The 21,060-nt window shown below is 39.3% G+C and overlaps 4 protein-coding genes across 6 annotated transcripts in view; 3 read left to right on the top strand and 1 right to left on the bottom strand.

Moving 5' to 3' along the window:
• Positions 1-1,999, bottom strand: part of Dhc36C (Dynein heavy chain at 36C) — a 29,224-nt gene extending 27,225 nt beyond the window's left edge. Inside the window, exons 1-2 of the mRNA XM_018002475.2 lie at positions 1,317-1,999; positions 1,033-1,257 (exon numbers count right to left, since the gene is read on the bottom strand). Coding sequence (XP_017857964.1) covers positions 1,033-1,257; positions 1,317-1,846 — 755 coding nt within the window. The 5' untranslated portion in view covers positions 1,847-1,999. The remainder of the gene's footprint in view (positions 1-1,032; positions 1,258-1,316) is intronic.
• Positions 2,000-2,042: 43 nt separating this feature from the next.
• mEFTs (elongation factor Ts, mitochondrial) lies at positions 2,043-3,846 on the top strand. 2 transcript variants are annotated; one of them, XM_089465455.1, is made up of 4 exons: positions 2,043-2,497; positions 2,560-2,756; positions 2,819-3,067; positions 3,176-3,846. In XM_089465455.1, exons 2-4 carry the CDS (start codon positions 2,589-2,591, stop codon positions 3,704-3,706), a joined length of 948 nt encoding a protein of 315 aa, XP_089321581.1. In that variant the 5' UTR covers positions 2,043-2,497; positions 2,560-2,588; the 3' UTR covers positions 3,707-3,846. The 2 variants fall into 2 exon arrangements, with proteins under 2 accessions (XP_089321581.1, XP_017857980.1); XM_018002491.2 differs by having other exon boundaries at positions 2,043-2,756.
• A 146-nt stretch (positions 3,847-3,992) lies between these two features.
• On the top strand, positions 3,993-6,078 carry LOC108610409 (uncharacterized). The gene has a single exon (XM_089465457.1). The coding sequence runs from the start codon at positions 4,713-4,715 to the stop codon at positions 5,364-5,366; it is 654 nt and encodes a 217-aa protein (XP_089321583.1). The 5' UTR covers positions 3,993-4,712; the 3' UTR covers positions 5,367-6,078.
• On the top strand, positions 5,883-20,940 carry qua (villin like protein quail). Of its 2 annotated transcripts, none has more exons than XM_018002481.2 (7): positions 5,883-6,600; positions 16,995-17,204; positions 17,272-17,474; positions 17,542-18,529; positions 19,329-20,369; positions 20,447-20,638; positions 20,707-20,940. In XM_018002481.2, exons 1-7 carry the CDS (start codon positions 6,574-6,576, stop codon positions 20,818-20,820), a joined length of 2,775 nt encoding a protein of 924 aa, XP_017857970.1. In that variant the 5' UTR covers positions 5,883-6,573; the 3' UTR covers positions 20,821-20,940. The 2 variants fall into 2 exon arrangements, with proteins under 2 accessions (XP_017857970.1, XP_017857971.1); XM_018002482.2 differs by lacking the exon at positions 5,883-6,600 and adding an exon at positions 12,860-13,489.
• Positions 20,941-21,060: the final 120 nt, after the last annotated feature.

The following is a 21,060-nucleotide window of genomic DNA, read 5'->3' as shown; positions in this document are numbered from 1 at the left end:
CTGTTGCTCATCAAATGTCAAACCAATACACAGGAGAACTTAACTTTTCCTTAGCATGCCTCTTCCTCTGCACTTTGTGCTTCTTTTTTGGCTGATGCGGCTGCCATGCCGGCTCTACAAAGCAATAGCTACTCCCTAGCAGTCACGCCCCCACCCCTTTGGGGGTACCCGCTGGTTTTCCATTTCCGCAGAAGCAGCCATTGTAGTGCGGTTAAAAAGTTTTTTGGCACGACGCAAAGCGATTTCTCGCGTTTCCCATGGCTGGCAGCTCTTAATAAAGTCGCGACAACTTTTCCAAGCAGCTACTATATATCGTATATATATGCTATATATATACATAAAGATATACATATATATAAGAGACTTATTGTCAAGTTATTTTATCAAATTTAGCGCCAGAACAATTCGTTTTGAATGAAAGAGAAAGAGCGTGTGTGTGTGTGTATGTGTGATTGTCTGCATGTGTGTAATTGCATGTCAATTGCATGGCCACATAAACTCCCTTTCAATTTGGAAAACTTTTTAACGACTTTAAAGGATCTCACAATTGCCAAGCAAACGATTTACGTTTCGAGCGTTAAAAACAAATTAACAGCACAGAAAATATGGTATATACATATGTAAGTCGATGCTTTATAAGAAACCGAAATATCTTAAGCAATTGATTAAACTTATCTTTTGATACATTGATTTTTCAATTAATTATATACGATTAACTTAAATAATAATTTTTGAATGGTAAAGAGGATCACATAATAAAAATCTTGTAATTTCTGATATTGACAAAAAAATGGGAAAATGAAAAGCTCTCAGAAAATGCGTAAGCCAAAAAAATTATATACATATATCCAATTTTAATTTTAATTTTAAATTAATACAGATGGCAAAATATTGACTATAAAGAGACAAATTAGTTTAAACTTTAAAGAAGTTTTCATGATCAACAACTACAAATTATAGCATTACTAACATCTCATCATTTCACACAACCGTCGCAAATTAGTCTTTCAAGAAAATAAAGTCTAAGCTTACCGATATCGAAAATGGTTCATTAGTTTTTCAATTTCACGTCTCTCGGCCGTATCGAACTTAGGTGGGGCGCCCTCCTGAGTCAAGCGATCTAAGACCGAATGTCGCAAAACGAAATCGACAACAGCTTTCTTCATGGCAAACACATAGTCGGAGCGCACCTCGGCAATATTCTCGACGAAAGCTGAATCCCATTTCTTCAAGAGGACCGGCACCAAATTATCAATTCTGCAAAGCACGCATTGAGTATATATATTATAGGTATATTTCGAAAAGGAGGAACTTGCCTCTTCAAGGTCTTCTTGCTGATGGTGGAGACGTGAATCGTGTCGATGCCATGTTTGATGTAGTAGTAATAGCGTAAGACTTCGCGCTCGGTTTGATCGGGAAAGGAGTCTTTGTTTTCATTGCCCTCCTGATCATCGTCCATGTGCAAGATCAGCTCCACGAGCTTTGTGCGAAAATGCTCGCGCTCCTGACGCATCACCATATAATTTGAAGCAGCTTTGCTTTTGAGGTCGCTATCGTCGGGTTTTTCGGATTGCTTGCGACGTGATCGGGACTTCGCACAAGTCAAACTCTCGGGCATGTCGGATAGCATTTGGCCATCGAACAGGTGGCTGGTACATTCGGGCATATTCAGTTCGTACCACAAGCGACGTGACTTGTAATCCGCATTCGCCTTGGACTGTAGAATGCTTTGAAGCACATCTGGCTTGGGGCGGGTGTATAGCATTTTCGATTTGCTGCAGATGCGGTGCACGCCGCAAACAGACGTAAAGCTGGGTATATTCTTGTTTGGGTTTGGTTTTTCCATCTTGCTTAAGTTCTGTTTTCAAAGTTGGCGCGCAACTACAGCGACTAGGTGGCAGCTCTGGTCAAAAATATATATATTTTTATCGAGTATAAATATTTTCAGTGATGCTTTCGATTCATCGAAAGCAGCACATATGTCTGAAATGTCAAATCGATAGGTATGTCGATAAGAACTAGAAACATACAAATAAAAAGGATTTTTAAGTTAATTGATGTCAACTAAGTATTGCACAAGCATATATGTAATTCGACTTACTTTCAGTTAGTTAATTGTAAGAGCAGCGCTATCCTTGAGCTATCAAATCGATAGCAAGGCAAAAAGCCGGTGACCGCAAAACACACTAAAAAACGCCGAAAAAATTATTATAATTAAATACGGGAAACAAAGTGTTGCACAAGCAAATCAACATGCAAAGCATTCAACTTACTGGCAATTAGTTTACTAAAGTAGGCAATTGTAATATTTACAATTGTTATCAATTTCTGTGCACTGTTCTGAAGAGTCACAACCGGTGTGCGCCACCGTACCAACTTATTGAAAAGAAATGCAAATTACATTGAAATTCAAAAATTGATTAAACAAATTTTGTTGTATAGAAAAACAAAACAACAAAAATCTCCGTCGTCCCTGGCAGCAGGCCAAGCGCAACAAGTAACGTCATTTCCTATTCCGATTCAATCAACCACAACTGGTCAAGAGCTACAAATTTACAGGAAATAAAACTACAAAAAAAAAAGTAAAAATGTTGCTACAAAAAACTTTGGCACGCGCTTTTCATACCACGCGCCAGTTGTGCAGCGCAGGAGCTGGATTGGAGAAGAGCGCCCTCTCCACGCTGCGCAAAAAGACAGGGTACACGTTTGCCAACTGCAAGAAGGCGCTTGCATTGCATAACAACGATGTCACACAGGTGGGAACACACAGTTACATACATATATACAGCTTAATAGTTACTAATGCCTCTTTTTTCAGGCAGAGAAATGGCTGCACGAACAGGCTCAATCGCTGGGCTGGTCTAAGGCCACCAAATTATCGGATCGTGTCACCACACAGGGTCTAGTCGGCATTCTTGTCAGCGGCAATCGCGGTGCCATGGTCGAGCTCAACTGTGAGACGGATTTTGTGGCACGCAATGATACCTTTAAACGCTTTGTGGATCATGTATCACGCATTGTCTTGCACTACACCGATCTCACAGAGTTCGACGGCGATCTGTGGAAGGTAATGAAGTGGGCATACAGATGGGCGGCTATCAAAGAGTCACTTATAATCTTATATATTCTATATTTTAATTCAGATTACATTCATCTTCATAAATTTCCTTTACAGCTTGGCTTCGACGCGGATGCACTGAAGAACTTGGAGACGCCTCAGGGCGGATCGCTGGCCGATCATCTGGCTTTGCTGATTGGAGCGATGGGAGAGAATGCCAGCATTAGACGTGCTCTTTGCTTCAAGGTGAACAACGATTTGAGGCTAGCGGGCTATGCACATCCGGCGCCAACGAATGTCAGTACCACACAGAATATCACACAGGTGGGCAAATACGGAGCGATTGTTGCCTTCCGCTCGCAGCAGGATGTCGACGATCATGAGATCCAGAAGGGCATATGCCAGCAAATTGTGGGCATGAAACCGCTTAAGGTGGGCGAGTATGGCAAGGACCTACCTGCCGAGAATAAGGACGATGAGACATGCCTCATACATCAGGAGTATCTATTGGATGCAGACAAAACCGTTGGCGAAGTGCTCAAAGAGAATGCCATCGAGATTGTCGACTACCATCGCTTCGAGTGCGGCGAACAGACGCAGCGTGACATCAAAGAGATCATTCGTGCCCAGCAACAAAATAGCAACTGAAAACCGATCCTGAATCTGACGTAGTATTCAAATTTATTTGTACACTTGTTAAAACTTTTCAAATATGTAAATTCTGGCTAGCAAATACCGAGATTAGGAAAACAACGAAAGAAGAATACTGAAATAGAATGAACAACTAATAGGTGCCTTTTGAATTGTATGCGTCATGCTACCGCGGGGGTTGCACGAATGCGGGAAGTACGCTTCAGTGCCTCCTACTGGCCGACGTTCTCTGCCTCTGCCTCTGTCGCTGTCCACTGTCACTAGCTCTGCTTTGGACTCTTCTCCCTTCTGCTACTCCCTCGGTTTCTACTGCTCTCTACCTTTATTACTCTGGCTGTCTCTGCTACTCCCTCTTTGCCTTTGCTGCGCTCTGTTCCTCTGCCTCTGTTGTCTGCTGTCGTCTGTACCTCTATCTCTGCCCTCCATGCCGTTGGCATAGAATGGTCTGTTTATGATTCGAGTTTTGTCTGCTTGTGATAATTACCCGCACGTCACATTTGGACCCTAAAATAAGATATGCGGAAACACAGGTGGTTAGCGTAACCGAACCTTCTCTCTGCCGCTCTCTCTTCCACTCTCCTTCACTCACACGCTGAACTTTGCAATGACCCTTCCGATTGGAGTTTCAATTTGAAAGGGAAGAAAAAACGATTTTTATTGAAAACCTGTGAACCATCCAAGTAGAAACTACGTGCAAGTTAAGGCTATAATAAAAAATATATATTTTTAAATATCATAAAATTTATTATAAAATGTTTTATCCGTTGCATTTAAATTGAATATCTGTAGTAGGTGCTAATTGGTGGAGAGAACCGAGATATAAGATCAAAGATTCTAGTTTGCAGTAAACATTTTATATTACAACTGGGCTGTCATCTATCTAATATAAGCGTAAAGCCAAAATCAGTTGAAATCTTGAAAAATAGCAAGCCATGTCGACAGATTTGTCACAAGCTCATATCAAACCTTTTTGAGAAATACAAATAGTACAATTTGATGAAAAATGGATTATTTGGATCTAGACTCCTTTCGTTCCAGATATAGCGATATAACGGTCACAGCTGTGCCCGCCAAGCCACAAGCTGTGGAGGAACAAGAAACTCTACCAGATTGTTGCGATGGCGCTGAAGGAGGCGGAGCGGGAATGATGCCGGCTGATCGCGTGGAAATCTTTCCAATAAATATGCCAAGTGCGCCAAGCAATTCGATGGTAATGCAACAGCAGCACCCCCTTCAGCTGGAGGAGCAGCAGTTAAAGTTAAACCAGGAGGCTGCGGCCTATTCAAATGAATATCAACAGGTGTTGGCCAAGCTGGAGTACACGAAGTATGTGCAGGCGCAGCTGCAGCTGATGTCCAACAGCAATGGATTTGGAGAGCTTTTTTATGGCCTGCCAAGCAACCAAATCCAAGTGCCCAGCAACGAGGCCGACAACTCACCGAACAGCGGCAATATTGTGGACACCTATGACAATCTGTTGAGTGTCATTGCGGAAATGCAGAGGAATCTGGGTCCGACGGCAATTGGTTTGCGTGCTCCAAAGGAGCGTTTGTTGCGTGATATCGCACATGCACGCGTCCTGGTCAGGGAATGCATTCTAATGCTAATGCGCGACCATCGACATCAGCAGTCGCACCAGCTACCGAGCGACGAGTGACGTCACAATACGACGTGTTAATTGCCTGACTTTGTTTTCTCAGTGTGTGACATAATAAAAGAGCAAAACAGCAACAACATGCGTGAAGTTCTCAGAACTAAAACACACACATACACACGTGATATTCACTCTTGGCAGTCACACAACACTCTAACTCTAAATATTCACACTCCGCTCACTCACACATTCATGTGCAATGGTCACACTCCAACAACCAAAATAAAAAGTTCGTCCAAAGGGGTAACAAAAAATCGACGTCGGCGTCGCTGCTTTGGAGCTCTCTCACAGCGCTAAGGGTCACGAAATATCGACTTTCGTTGTCGACAGCGCTGCTTGCAGCCGCGCTTCAATTGCAGCTCTCTCACATACTCATACACTGGTCACACTCCAGCTCTGCCCAAAAGGCTCACAAAACTGAAGCGCCGACGTTGCCGTCGCCGTCGCTGCTTTGACATGCGACGAAGCCGCGCTTCAATTGAAGTTCGTGCGCTGTGTACGCGCTCAGTCATAAGCCGACCTTACGCAGGTTAAGCCATCGCTCTGACGCTCACGCATTAACAATTACTGCTTAAATTTTGTGTGATTGGTGGGGCTCTAGCTTCCGTTTACGATTCGGGTTAATTTGTTTGGAAAGTAAGCACAGGCGTGCTTTTATTTCCGCTGCACAATTTTCGCAGAAGAAAATATAAATTACACAAAAAAGAAACAAAATTATAAACAAACAGTAACAGCAGCACAAACTTTAATTGCATACATTGTGTACAAACACATTGAAACGTACGCGCGCAAAACAATCTCCCTCTCTCTTTCTTTTGGCTTCGTACACAGTCGTGTGCGTGTGTGTGCGCGCGCGCAACGGTAAATTTGCGAAAAACGAACTAGAAAAGCGGAGCAGCGACAATAAGCAGCGGCATTTGTGTTAGTTGGTGACAGACCGCAAAAGGAGTGCGAAAAAGATTAAAATTGTTTAATTTGTTGCTGATGATTGCTGTTTGGCTGTAATTGGGGAGCGACATTTAAGTCATTTTATGCTGGCGCAACATACGCAATAAACATAATAACTACAGCAATAAAAACAAACAGCTGCATTTGTCGCTTGCAACTTTTTTGTTTGCGCTCTTCATTTTGCTTTGCGGTTTTCAGTTTTGCATGACTGCAACAAAACAACAATAAGTAAAGCAATAATTGCAACAAATTAGTGCACAAAATGCCGCCGTTTAATTTCATTAAGCAGGTGAGTGTGAAAATTAACGTGTTTATTTATTGCGTCTGTTAAAACAGGCCAATTAAATTTAATTGTGCATGCAAATGCATATGTATATACATACATACGTATGTTAGTCTATGCCGAAAAGTAATTGTGAATTAACCACAAGCAGTCTGGCATCATTGAATTCTAATTGGATCGGGAGGACTTCGTCTAGCGAGCGCATAATATATCCAATTCGAAGGGCCGTTGACTTCTTATTAGAATTATAGTAACATTTTTTAAAGAAATATTTTTAGTAATATGCCTATATAAAATCAGTATTTTATAAGAGTTATTTTTTATTTTTTATTTCATATATAAATATGTGCATACATTTGTCTATATCGCGTATTTACAATGGTATTTACACTTCTTTACTTTAAAGTCAACAATTGTTGCTTGTTCTATAGAAAACTTTAACTTTTAACATCTTGGACAAACTGAAGGTTTTATTGTTTTCCAGTTAGGGACAGAAAAAAGGGTCACGACTAAGCACTCCCAAGAATGAAAAACAAAAAACAAAAACAGGCAAACAAACATTTTACAATGCGTGTGTAGAAATTGTGTTTTCTAGATCACGACTTTTCGTTTACATTTGATATTCCATTAAACTATTTCGACACCTCAAACCGGAAGGTTTTTTGACGTCGATAAGAAGGAGAAGGAGACAGCAATATATGTATAACTCTATTTAATATTGTTTCTAAAACGAAATGATTTCCCACTTGAAGCGGATAAACCAAAAAACATTTAGTTTCAATAGGTCTTCAATAGAAAATTATGTGTATTTTCATTATGTATAACTCATTTTGCAAACTGTGAGTCACCTATACAAATAGAGCAATACACACTAGTCATCCCAGAGCCTTATCTTTTAGATAACAATATCAATAACTACTTCATCGACATCATGTTTCACAGTTAATTAATTTGAATATCAGCCGCCCAGCTCGCTACTATTACAACGACTTATTAGCAATGAGACAGAGAGAGAGAGAGAGAGAGAGAGAGTGAGGTAAAGCATAGATAGAACTGTAGAACTACTCTAAATGTCGGTAGTCATATTTAACAACAGAGCAACAAACGTGTCTAATTGGCGCTACTAAAAAGCAGCAGACGACAAGCCAAAACGAGAAATGGAAATGGAATCAAACACTACGAAACGAATTTGAATACGATTACAGCTCATATATATTGGAGCGCTACGAAAATAGATTTATCTGAAATCAACAACAACAACATAAAACAAAACCAAAAAAATGCACAGCTGGAAACGGAGACGCGGCTTTTGTAATTAAGCGTGTCTGCTTCAGCTTCTGCGTTTGCTTCAGCTTCACTTGCTTACAGATGCTCCGGGAGATAGCTTCCGGTGATTAAACATTCAAAACACAGAAAGATGAAACGAGGCTGACTTGATTAAAAGAGTGCTATACTGAAGTATACCCTGCAATGAGTTCCAAAAATTCTTGTTCTTCCTCTCTTAGTCAATATTAACTATTCACAGTAGTAGGAAAATCGACAAAAATAATAATAATAATTTTGGTTGTTTTCCTAACATAAAATAAATTATAAATTTCCCTTTAAATAAAAATTAGTAAATGATCTATTATGATCTATGCATGCCATATTGTATTTGTTATATATTTGAATAAGAAATTTTGATTAATGATCTATCATTCATTTTTGTAATATTTCTACTCCTTACTTATACTCGATATAATATAAATATGTCAACCAACCTATCCAACGCCCACATACATATTCACTCGCAAGCGTTCATCACGCTCCACTTAAAAAATATGCCTAGGGTATCAGAAAACGCAAGAAGATGTAAATGGAAAGAGAATAGAACATTATAAAGGTGGGAATAATTTCTACGGATGGTCTAGCCACAGCTGGCTTCGTTGAGCTTTCTACAACTTTGATGTTTGGACAGTAGATCTTTGTCTTAAGACACGAAATGCAAATGGATTGTGTTTTAGGAGGTTAGTCCGGGGATGCGATCATATTTGGTTGTGGCTGGAGTCGGACTTGGGCTGGGCCTAATGAATTTCCAAGACCATTAAAGCAGCATTTTGCTTTAATTTCAAAGGCTTTTCTTATTTTCTTCTCTCTCCCATTTTACATTTCGTTTCTTCTACTACTGCTACTATTTTTGGTTTTTTTTCTGGGCCGTGTGATAATTAAGATGAATGACCCAAGTCCGAGAGAGTTCGAGTCCGAACTGTGGAGTCTCTGGGAGGTTTGGTTAGAAAGTTATTGCACCATAAAATTTAGACAGCCAGATAGGCTATGGAGTTCAGGTTGGCCCGATCCATATATTTGCATTTTTCCTCTCTTTTTTAAGTAACTATGGCCAGGTTAATTGCATGTTAAATAACTGTTAAATAACGGTTAGCGTACATCTGTGCAGCTGACTGTCTCTCAGTCTGTCTGTCTGCCTCACTCTCTTTGTCTGTCGGCTGTTATGGTTCAACTCAAGCAATTGTTGTTCAACTTCTTGTGCAATTGCCAGCCAGCCTGCTTGCTTGCCTAGCCTGCCTGCCTGGCTTTCTTTTATTTCGCTCTTTGTGAGCACCCACTGTAATAACTCTGAAATTATTTTGAACTCTATCTCGCTATGTCTTCGCACCCACAACCAAAGCGCTGCTTTTTTTCAGCGTGGGAAGTCAGCAGTCAACAGATCTTTTATTTCGTAAGGGCTTGACTAGCGGTAGCCATCGAGTGCAATGCACCAAAATCAATACGAATCCATATCCAAATAAGGTCTTTCTTTCGACTCTCAACTTTCAAATTATTATTATTGATTAATGTTGGCCTTTATTTATTATTTTGTATACCAATTAACAATTATATAGGCTGAACATTCATGCATTATGTTTGTTGGAGCAATGCCTTTTATAGCTGTTTGATTTCATAATTACTTTTTACAAAACAGTTTTTACAGAGCGAACTCGAATCACGCTGAATTTTAGATGACAATTAAATTTATTGTAAAAATGACAAACTTTTAATTTTTAAATTTTGTTTGTTTGTGTTTTTAACCAAATATTTACATTTTGATTATAATGTTATTTGCAAATACAGAGATAATAAGTTATAAATATAATAAAACCAAACAGAGATTTAACTAAATATTTCGAATGTCTTATTTTACAATTTAATTATTTTATTTATCTCAAGAAAATGTGTTTAATGCAATTCTTTACTGCTGTAAAATTAATTTAAAAAATAAAAATAAAAAAAATGCAAAAAAATGTAGTTAAATTATTATTATTTTTATATTTATCTCAAGTATTTAATATTATTTTTTGTAATTTTTTATTCTAAGATTCAATATTATCTTTAGCTGTAAAATCAATCTGTATGCATAAATAAAGCCACAATTCAATATTTCTAGAGTCACTCTCTAATGACATTATACGATACTATCTATCTATTTTCGAATCATCTCTTCTAATCTTAGTTGATTTCAAGTCAGCTGACATATGCCGTATGCTCCATCTTCTTATTTATCTTGAAGAGCTGAGGAACATTTTAGCCATTTGTGATGGAAACAGCTGGATAGCTGGTTATTTAGTCTAGTCTGGTCTGGCCCGAACGAGTCGAGTCTTTGGTCCGATGAAAAACGCTGGCAATTAACGTGCGGTCGCCAAAGAGAACGCTTTGTGAAATGTCTTGATATTGGAATCGGATTCAAAGACTGGGAGCGTGTGCAGCATGTTTGCCATATTTGAAGCCATCTATAGCCTGGCCGTGGCTGCGCTAATGAAAAGGCCACAGCAGAGCACACAGATCGCAATACGAAAAAAAAATAACAGAATTGAAGCAGCTGAAGATGAAGCAAATCGGGGCCAAAGCAGATGGAATACTACAAATCAAAGCGGTATCTCGCACGCCCCTCCCGCACGTTTCCGACTGAGGCAACTGCACCGTCTGCTTGCAACTGTATAAAATGCATTTAATGCGCTCCTCTGGCATTGTTTAAACTTTACGTAAATGTCGTTAATCGTTGTTTGTCTGCAGCTGGGAGCGCATATTGGCCAAACAACAACAACAAAGAAGTTTAACTAAAGCAAACAATCAAATTGTTGCACTTATTTGTTGTCTGCCTTTTGTGTTTTTGTTTTGTGAAAAGGAAAAGTCAATTGTTTGCATTTTGGCTTGACGTGTGTAATTACCATAAATTGTAAATTGCATTTTTCATCATTTTTCCGTTTTTGTTTGTTGTCTTTGTTGCTGTTAGTGTTGTTTAACTGTATGCTAAAAGTCGCACATTTCCAAATACCAACAAATACTTTGCATTTACAATTTGCTTTCATTTTTTTTTTTTTTTTGGTTCACGCCTCAACCTCAATGGTTGATTGAACTTGAATTGCAGATGGCGGAGATTTGTATTTGTGCTGTACGCCAATTCAAGTATTAGTATTTCAGAGTATAGTAGATAATATACTCAGCTGTTTTAAAAAACTACTGGAGGATTCGAGGACTCCTTACAAGTTCTCATATATCTAATTATAATTTTAAACGATTTGGTAACATTCTGCCAAGTCGATAATTATCGATCATATTATTTATTTGTCTATTTCACTAATATCAGAGGTAGGACAATGAAATATCTCTTGTTGAACAATTGACTTATTATTTATTTTAATTTAATTTATTCATTAATTTATATTGACATATTATTTTCTGAACGTGCCGTTATACATTAGAGAGTATCTTCTAGTCATTCCCACTCAACTGGAGTACTCTTGTTTATGATCTTTGTGTTTTTTGAAAGGCAACACATTGTTGCAATCGATAATAAGTTCCAGATACTTAGATACTGAGACACTTGGTTCAAGCCGATGGCACTTTATATAGGCCCCCATTAGCCTCTTAAGGCAAACTTCATAACTCATTAAAGTGCCACAGCGTAAATATTGACTTAATTGCGCCTTTAAACAACCGTATTAAATTGTTGAACAAAAATCATGAATTTAAGTTCGCTAACATTTCGAGTGCTTAAGAAAGCTGCAAGAAATATTGAGAAATAGGTATTTTGAAGTCTTTGACAATCGGTTCCCGTTAATGATTAAGGCAAATGTTTGTCACAACTCTTTATGCATACATAAATCATAAAAGTAAATGTGCCCAGCGAGGCGCAGACAATTGACAGACCATCGGGGGAAACCTGATAGATGCCAGTTACTCTAACTAATATGCATCATACGTTTACCTCTCTCTCTATGCATGATTGCATGTGGAAAATGTCAGCGGCACAGCAAGTGGCTAATACTAATGCCAAACAAGAGTTGAAGACGTTAAGACGACTGGTTGAAGTACCCTAAAGATGTTAGTTAAGCATACACAAATTACTAATGAGTAAACGTTGCTTTCCAATTGTTTTTAAAGTTCATGTTAACTTGGAAATCAGAAATTTAAATAGACCGGCTTTTCGATATACAAATATAATATTAAAGCTACTTGACAGCAACATTTAAATGCAGGTCTTGAAATAATGAAAAGTGGCTTTAAATTAAAAAAAAAAAAAAAAAAAAAAATTGAATGTGCATTTAAATTAATTAGAAAATAAATAGTACTCCCGATTATTTATAAATATTTTGTACTGATTATATAAAATATTCCAATTGTATACGATATTTGAAATAAGGAATTTCAAATGGAATTCCCAGCAAACTGGCATTTAAAACACATAAAAATTGTTGCCCAACTGCCAGGCATAGTGGTCATACCCTCATGGGCATAACAATTGCATCGACTTATAGGGTAATGACAGAATGACAACAACAACGGCAGAAATAATAACAACAATAACAGCAACTATCAACAACTATCCCTTTTCTAGCTTTGCTATATCGAGTCGCATAAGCGAATGTGAATGCGAATGGGAATACGAATGCGCGGGGCTTGAAGTGCCGTTGCCTTTTGCTAACCGCAAGCAAATGCAGCGCTGAGCTGACGCTGACGCTGACAGTGGCGCTGCGCTTTCTGCTTTTTCTCACTTTTCTCTCAGCAACGACACATAACTGATAATTTCATTCATATTCCACACGAAGTCGAAGTTGAAGTAGCCAGCGAAGACGCACACGAAGGCACACGAAGTCATCGTCGCAGTCGCAGTCGCAGTCGCAATCGGAGTCAAAGTCGGAGTCGCAAATTGAAGACGAAGTCGTTCTCTGAGTCAGAAACGCAGCAGCGCTCTGCTGGCTGGCCATAAACTTGATGGCACCGCATTTGCTGTGACCAGTCTGCATTTGTCTTTCTGGCAGCGACGACGCACGCGGCCTGCTAAGTCGCGAACCTCACTCACACTGCGCTCTCTTGGTTTCCAGCAGTAACAACAACACACGCAAGCACAAGTTGTTAACGGTTCATACGCGACTGTGAGAGTGAGAAAGGCAAACAGCGAGTTGCCTGAATTCGTTTTGCACAATCTGTGAGGCCTTTGCCTCCTAATCAACTTTACTTCACTTTTACTTGAGTTTTACTTTTCTACAAAATTTCCGTAGTCAACAGATTACCCAGATTACAGTACTAAATTTTTAAGTTATTTTACAAAAAAACATAAAAAATCACAAAAAAAAAAGCAAAACAAGCAAAAGAAACCTGTGCAAATAAAATTGATGTGCGCGATTTTCAAATATCTATCACATATGTCTCTCGTGTATGGGGACAAGGATTTCACTTTTGAGTGCCAAATCGCCGGCAATTGAAAACTAGTTCAAGGCTGCCTACCTGCTGCTGCTCTACACCAATCTTTTTCCGCCACAAGCTGTGACAGACCCAGATTGACAGAAGGAGCGAGAGATCGGGACAGGGGAGGCAGGCAGAGAAAGATACTGTCAACATGGAGCTAACGAAAGAAACGGTATTTACAATTTACAGGCTTTTTCATTACGCATACTTAGCGCTCGCATCGGGCGTATCTCTTTCATTCAATTATACACTGGACATATCTCTCTTCAAAGTCAATATCAACAACAACTTGATTTGCTTGTTTCTAGCTCTAATCAAAAGCCGACATTTACTATATGTTTTTTATCGGTGTTATTAATGTTATTGTGCTTGGATTAGGATGATCTTACTAATTGCTGAAATGCCTAAACCGCATTTAGCATGGACTCTGCAGAATATTTTGCGGCTTAGAACTTGAAAACAAAATGGGCTTTCTATTTCGCAAGAATATTTTGATGAACTTTTTTCTTTAGAATGCTCCATAGTATATTATTAAATTATTTGATCTTATAATTTAATAATAATTATATGTGTAAAGAAATATTCTATTTAACTTATAGATAAACAAAAAAAATGTTTTAGTCTAAGAAGGCGGAATATTTACAATTTTTAAAAATAAATCTATTAAGCTTAACAATGAAAATCGTTTGTTTTATATAGAAGCCATATACATCAATAATTATTTAGAATTGTGCATATTGTGTCTATATTTATAGTTTCTATATAAAAATACGATTTTCATTGCAAAAAAGATTAGTTTTATCTGATCCGTAAAGATTTAGGTACCAAATAGTGTTATATTTAGTATAATTGATATAAATTTATATAAAATCCGTTATACAAATTTTTATATGAAAATTTTACAATTTCAAAATTTTTCATTGCTAAAATTCTTCTAGTCACTTCTCTTATACATTTTCTCTTCGTTTTTTATCTCCTTCTTTATTATCATTTCGCATTTATTCAAGCAATCAGTTTAGTTCTCTCTTGTTTTTAATTTCATTAATGTTTTCATGTTTGTTTTAACTAATTGCCCTTAAGTACATATGCACAAATATATACGCAATTTATGTATATGTTTGTGAAAAAATCGCGTGAGTCTCGTGACGCTCGCTCATTAAAAACAGACAAAGTACATTGTATCATTTCTATAAAGCTACCCTATCAAGTGTGACAGAACTCAATTTTACAAGTTCTAAGCATGTGGTATGACTTCAGGCTGCTTGTTTTGGTCGTAAAACACATTTTGCATGACTTATGCAATCTCAGCATTTAGATGGATAATTCCTGTAGAGAAAAACATAATTTAATTAATAAAGCAAAGTGGTATACAAAAAATTATATTTTTATGAGGCTACACTATGTTTAAAATAATAGTTATTCATTTTAAACTTGCTGAACATTAATCTTGGCTATAATACATATAATTTATCACACAACAAAATTTATTTCATAAATACTTAAAATTAAATAAATTGTGAATTTGTTTTTTTTTTTTATAATTTCGAAAATTAACCTGAACTGAAGTATTCAAGAAAAATAGTTCAACAATATATGATATTAAATTTCAATATATACATAAATATATTATTAAAAAAATTTCTTTCTATTATTATATACAACATAGAATTTATTTCTATTTTCTATTTTGCTTTTATTTAGTTATAGTTTCACACTAATTGTTAAATATTTAAACATCTATTCAGAACAATTTGCGCATCATTTTCTTCTTGACTTTCTTAACAACTTTTAACTGTACCAAAAGTGTTTTTTTTTTTTTTTTTTGTTGTTAAGAACATTTCTTTTAGGTCAGATAATTTGTCACTAATTGCTGCCGAGCGAAAACAAAAGCTGTGAAAGTTTTCTACAAGTTGTCAAAGTGTCAAAAAGTGACTCAAAGATGTATCTTTCCCTCTATATATATGTGCATATATATTTAACTTAGATATGTATTTCTATCTCTATCTGTGTTTCTCTGATGTGCCAGTTAGTTGTCTGATGATAAATGCAGTTGAAGCTGTCAACAGTTGCGCTCCTTCATCAATCGTTGTCAGCAGCAAAAGTCACTCTTCTTCTTTCTTTTTATCAGATGCCATGGACTTGCTCCCAATATAATTAAAATGTTTAACATTTAATTTCACGAATTGTACTTACTATGTTTGCTGTTGTTTTGTTGTTGTTTTTTCCGCTCTATGAGTAATTAACAATTTCAATTATAATTGCTATTTGTGTGCTGTGATTTCTGTGTGGCAAAATGTCATCCGAGGTTTATGGTCGATGGCGTCATATCAGTGAGCCATGCCACGCCCCCACGCCCGCCCAACATAGCAGTCAGGCATAGCCTGAACTCGTTTTTGTTCGCTGCACACTAAACACACACACACACACACTCACACTCACAAAAAAAAGGTTTTTCATTTGGCTAAATATTTATACATAAATAAAGCTATTATGCAGTCAGAGTCAAAGACACGAAGTCAGATAAAGATCATTAAGCTAATGCACTATATATATATTTATTATATATATACAGATAAATTAATTGAGCTGATTGAGGAGCCGCCCAATCGTCAATATAACGGCAACCACTTTCCACACGTTCCATAAATATATAAGAAAATTAATGTTCAATAAAAAAATAATAAAAAACTTCACTAAAAAAAAAAAACAAGAAAGAATGTTAAAGTTGGGCGTAACCGACTGAAAAATACTCCTTTAGTATTCATATATAAACAATTATATATTTTATCAGATTAGATATTGTGGGAGAGGGAAGTTGAAAGAATATGCATGTACAGGTATATATAGAAAAGCTCAAAACTTAAACATTAAACTTATTCATTGAATTTTGTGCTTGATGGAGTAAGAGTTTAATGGGTAAATCGCATTAGCCCCTAGAAGACAAAGATAAATGTATGTCTATACCATATCCATATATACCAAATCTCAAATTTTTAGCACCTTAAATAATTGGATATTGCAGTCCTTTCCGTTTGGGCAAACCAATATACCCTCTTCGCACTCTTGAGCGAGTATCAAAACTTGCTGCCCGTCACTCTGGTACAATTTTCACTATCATTTGACGAGCTCTAGCCGAGGCGTACAAAGCGCAAACGCAATCGGGAAAAGCCAAAATGCAGAGCGTGCTCGTTCAGCAGGTTTTTCTTTAGTTTTTAATTTTTCTTTTCAATTTTTCTTTTAGTTTTTTTTTTTTTTTTTTTTTTTTTTTTGTGCATCCTTTCCTATAGCTTTGACTTTGGCTTTGGTTGTAGTGAAGCCTGCGAGCTATGCGAAAAGTGTCTCATGTTTGGGGAAACAATTGTGAAACATTTGAAAGGTGTTTTCGTTCGGTTGGCTTTTAATAGGCTGACAAGCGTCTTTAATTACTCCATTTAAGTGTTGGAAAACACTAACAGAAAATGTGGCTTTGAAAGTTGATTAGGCCATTAAATATACATGTATTCGGGTTGAATAATAAAACTGAAACAATTAGCTGTATAATATTATTTTTGTGGAGTAGTTAGAACAGTGAGAAATAAGCTGTTTTCTTGACTATCGCCTGATCGTTAGCAAACTATCATTTGATTAATTAAACTTCAATTTAATTCTAAAACCCTCATTTTTGATTGTCTTTTTAGGAGGTGCGTCCGGACTCGATTCCGGACCTCAAAGTGGATGCCACATTTCGTAAGGTGCCCAAGAATGCGATCAGCTTTGCGATCTGGAAAATCGACGAGGATCGACTTGAGGCAGTGGCTCGACCACAGTACGGCACCTTCTACGACAATTGTGCGTACATCATCTATGCCGCGAATCTAGTGGGTCACTATGCCAGTCAAGAAACGATCGTAAATATTTCTGTCAGTTAATTGAAGACTCTATATATATTCTAACCGCTTCTGTGATCCCTTGTAGACGCGTGAACAGAAACCGAATGTGCCGCTGGAGCGCTATATACACTATTGGCTGGGCAGCCAGGTCTCCGAGCAGAATCGTTCCAATGTGGTGCACAAAATCCAAGAGCTGGACACGTATTTGGGCAATGTGGCATCGATCTATAGAGAGTCGCAGCATCATGAGAGTGCACGCTTTCTGTCCTATTTCAAGAATGGCTATGAGTGAGTTGGTTATCTATTGTCCTTTGTTGGACATATTGAAGTCTAATATACTTTTCCGCTTTTTCAGCGTGCTCTCCGGCAGTTTGTTGAATGCACCGAAGCAAACGCGTCTCTTTCAGCTCTACGGCCGCAAATGGTTGCGTGCCATTGAGCTGGCGACCGTTGACTGGACGCACTTCAATTCGGATTACATAATGGTGCTGCTAATGGACGCCATGACATTCGTCTGGATTGGACGCTCCAGTGCCGGTATCGAGCGACGCAGCGCTCTGGCCTGGGTGCAGCGACAGCAGCGCAAGGATGTGCCGCTCTGTGTCGTCGACGATGGCTACGAGCAGTCGATGAGTGTCGAGCAGAAGGAGCTCTGGAACAAGGTGTTGCCGCTGCAGCATCGCATGGTCTATCAGGCACGTCAGTCGGGCGGTGATTACGACTCCAGCAACTGCTGCGGCAACGGCATCAATGGCATCAATGGCATCAATGGCCTCAACGGCAGCAGCAAGAGCGATGCCAATGCCAACAAGTTTCGCATTTACAAGTGCAATCAGCGTGGGCGACTGCATCTGGATCAGCTAGACGTGGGCATGCCCAGCAAGGACGATCTAAGCGATGCGAACGGCGTCTATTTGCTCGATAATTTTGGGCAGAGTATTTGGCTGTGGGTGGGCGCTCAGGCGACCCAAGCGGATGCGCTCACTGCCATGGGCAATGGTCGCGCCTTTGTCAAGAAGAAGAAGTACCCGAACACTACTCTGGTGGTGCGTGTGCTAGAGGGCCGTGAGCCCGTGGAGTTTAAACGTCTTTTTGGAAACTGGCTCAGCGTTTGGCAGGATAATACGCGCGGCCACAAGCCCGTCTCGACCAAGTTTGGCAAACTGGATGCCGTCCTGCTCGGAGAGCGACCCAAGATGGCTGCCGATACGCAGCTGGTCGACGATGGACGCGGCGAGCGCATCATCTATCGCATCTGCGGCGACGAAATGGAGCAGCTACCACCGGCCAAAGCTACGGTGTTCACCACCAACGCCTCCTATGTGGTCAACTACACGGTGCAGGTGAGTGCGCAAACAGTGTTGGCGGTCGAATTAGTGATGTTCGCTGAGTCTGTGGGCTCTGCGTTCAGCTGGGGTGGAAAGAAGTTGTGGGTGGGTACGAATCGACTTGGTGGTTTATTGTTTGAAATTACAATCATGTGGAGTAGCTGATAATTGGGATTTTATTTTATTCAAGTCAATGATAGGTATACTAAGAGTGTCAAAAACTAGATGGCACTATAAAATGATCTATTGATCTATTGCTCTATTTATTATATATTCTTCCTTGTTTTGGTATTATGAAAATATTTAAAGTTTTGCATTACCTTTCTGTGAGACTTTCATATATATATACTTTTCTAACTCTCTTACATTCCCAAGGACGTCTTTCTCTCATTCCCTCACTTCTCTGCGATTTCAAATGCTTTTTCCATTAATTCTTCATATCATTTACTCCCACTTTCACGCACTCATAATCTCTTGAAATAATTCCCTTTCATTCCTCCTCTTACAAGCTTGCTATAAAAATCTCGCCTTTCTCTGCGATTTTCATTAATCTCCAGCAAAGGTCAACAACTTTGTAGCTCTGTTTAGCAATGTTTTCATAGTTTATGTGGGTGAACTGTTGCATCGGCGTGTTTTATTAGCTCGATATGCAAATGTTTGTTTGGACAATTCAAGAGGTGAATGTAGGAGGGAATCTCCCCAGTCGAGCTCGCTTCGGTTTGCCATTGTATTTTAATAGACGATGTTGCAAACGCACAATAGTGAGAAAATTTCGTTGCATATTATTAACCGAAATATTACGAACATATTTCAGTGCGCCACCGTTGTGCCCGCTGATCTGGCCTCAGTGGGCATTAAGAGCATCATCTATCAGTGGAACGGCTCCGAGGCGTCAGCCGAGACAATAGCCAAGGCCGACAGCTATGCCATGGCCAGCTTCGAGTCTCTGAAAGAGCCCGGCATGTTCGTGCAACTCTACGAGTTCGATGAGACGCCACACTTCTTGCAAATGTTCGAGGGCAAATTGATAATCATGCGCGGCCAGCGCAGCGAGCTGCTGCACTCCAATAACAACCTGAACTGGGACTTCAAGACGAACATAATGCTGGAGACGTTTCTGCTGAAGATCTATGGCGATGCCAGCTACAATGCCAAGGCAGTTGAGGAGCATCCGCTGTCCTCGATTAGTTCCAAGGATTGCTACGCCATCAAGACGAACCATGTGTGGGTCTGGTGTGGCCAGAGCAGCACGGGCGATGCTCGGGAAATGGCCAAGGCGGTGGGCGCCCTGCTCGGCGAGAGCTCCCTGGTGCTGGAGGGCAAGGAGAGCAAGGAGTTCTGGCAATCGGTGGCCATGTACTTCAACCAATCGCTGGTCATCAACGGCCAGTCGTGCTCGAGCAGCACCACCAGCAGCAGCAGCAGCGGCGCCGGCAGCATGTGCAACGGTAGCAACAATAGCAACGGCAATGGCACTGGCAACATCTCCCCGACACTGAGCAACAATTGCTATTTGAATACAACGATGCCCAGCAAACCGCGTCCGCCGGTGCAGCTCTTCCTGGTGTGGTGGGAGCAAAGACACTTGCGTTGCGAGGAGATACTCGGCTTCGAGCAGCGGGATCTCAGCGGCGACTGCACTTACATACTCGACACGGGCACCCTGGCCTATGTGTGGCTGGGCGAGCATGCGGTCAGCCAGGAGCGCGAACGCTACACGACCGTGGCGCAGAGCTATGTGCAGAATGCGCCATTCGGCAGACGCGCGGCCACGGCGCTGGCTGTGGTGCGTCAGCATGCGGAGCCGAATGTATTCAAGGGTTTCTTTGAGACCTGGGACAATGAGCTGGGCAAGGTGGAGATTGCTTAACCAAATATATGCATATATATTTATATAGATCCGACTTAAATTATGCTTCTCTTTCCCTACAGGGTTTTGTAACCTACGAGCAAATGCGTCAGAAACTGGCTACCATAGCGCCCAGCAATGGCCTCAAAGAAGGCTCTGCTCTAATCCTAAACAACAACCAAAAGGATTTCGATGGACACAAGAAGTATCCGTTGCCAGTGCTGGTGCAGGAAATGGATATGCTACCGCCCGAAATCAATCCGCTGAGACGCGAAGTTAGTCGAACTGACAATAATTATAAAAGCAATTATATAATCACTTATATTTTTTGTCATCCCCTTAGGTTCACCTCACGCATGACGATTTCGTCTCCGTCTTTAAAATGTCCTTTTATGAGTTTGATGAGCTGCCCAAATGGAAGAAGCAGGAACTAAAAAAACTCTATAAATTATTTTAAGCAATCAATTTTAAATTGTTTTTAGCACACACTCACACTTTTACACATAACCTGTAAATAGTACGTTTTAAATGGCTTTCTTTACTTATCTGGAATAGTAATAAAGCAATTTTAGGTATATTTTATCCTTCGTAGATTATATATTTAAGCACCGTGTTTTATGAATATGAATACGAAATTATATCATGCAAAACATAAAGCAACGTGTTTTGGTATCTCTTATATATACGTTTTTATATA

This window comes from Drosophila arizonae, chromosome 3 (genome assembly GCF_054131065.1).
Source record: "Drosophila arizonae isolate 15081-1271.41 chromosome 3, UAZ_ARI_1.0, whole genome shotgun sequence".
Taxonomy (NCBI): Eukaryota; Metazoa; Arthropoda; class Insecta; order Diptera; family Drosophilidae; genus Drosophila; species Drosophila arizonae.
The sequence above is the reverse complement of the archived record's forward strand: the minus strand, read 5'-3'. Positions and strand labels throughout refer to the sequence as shown.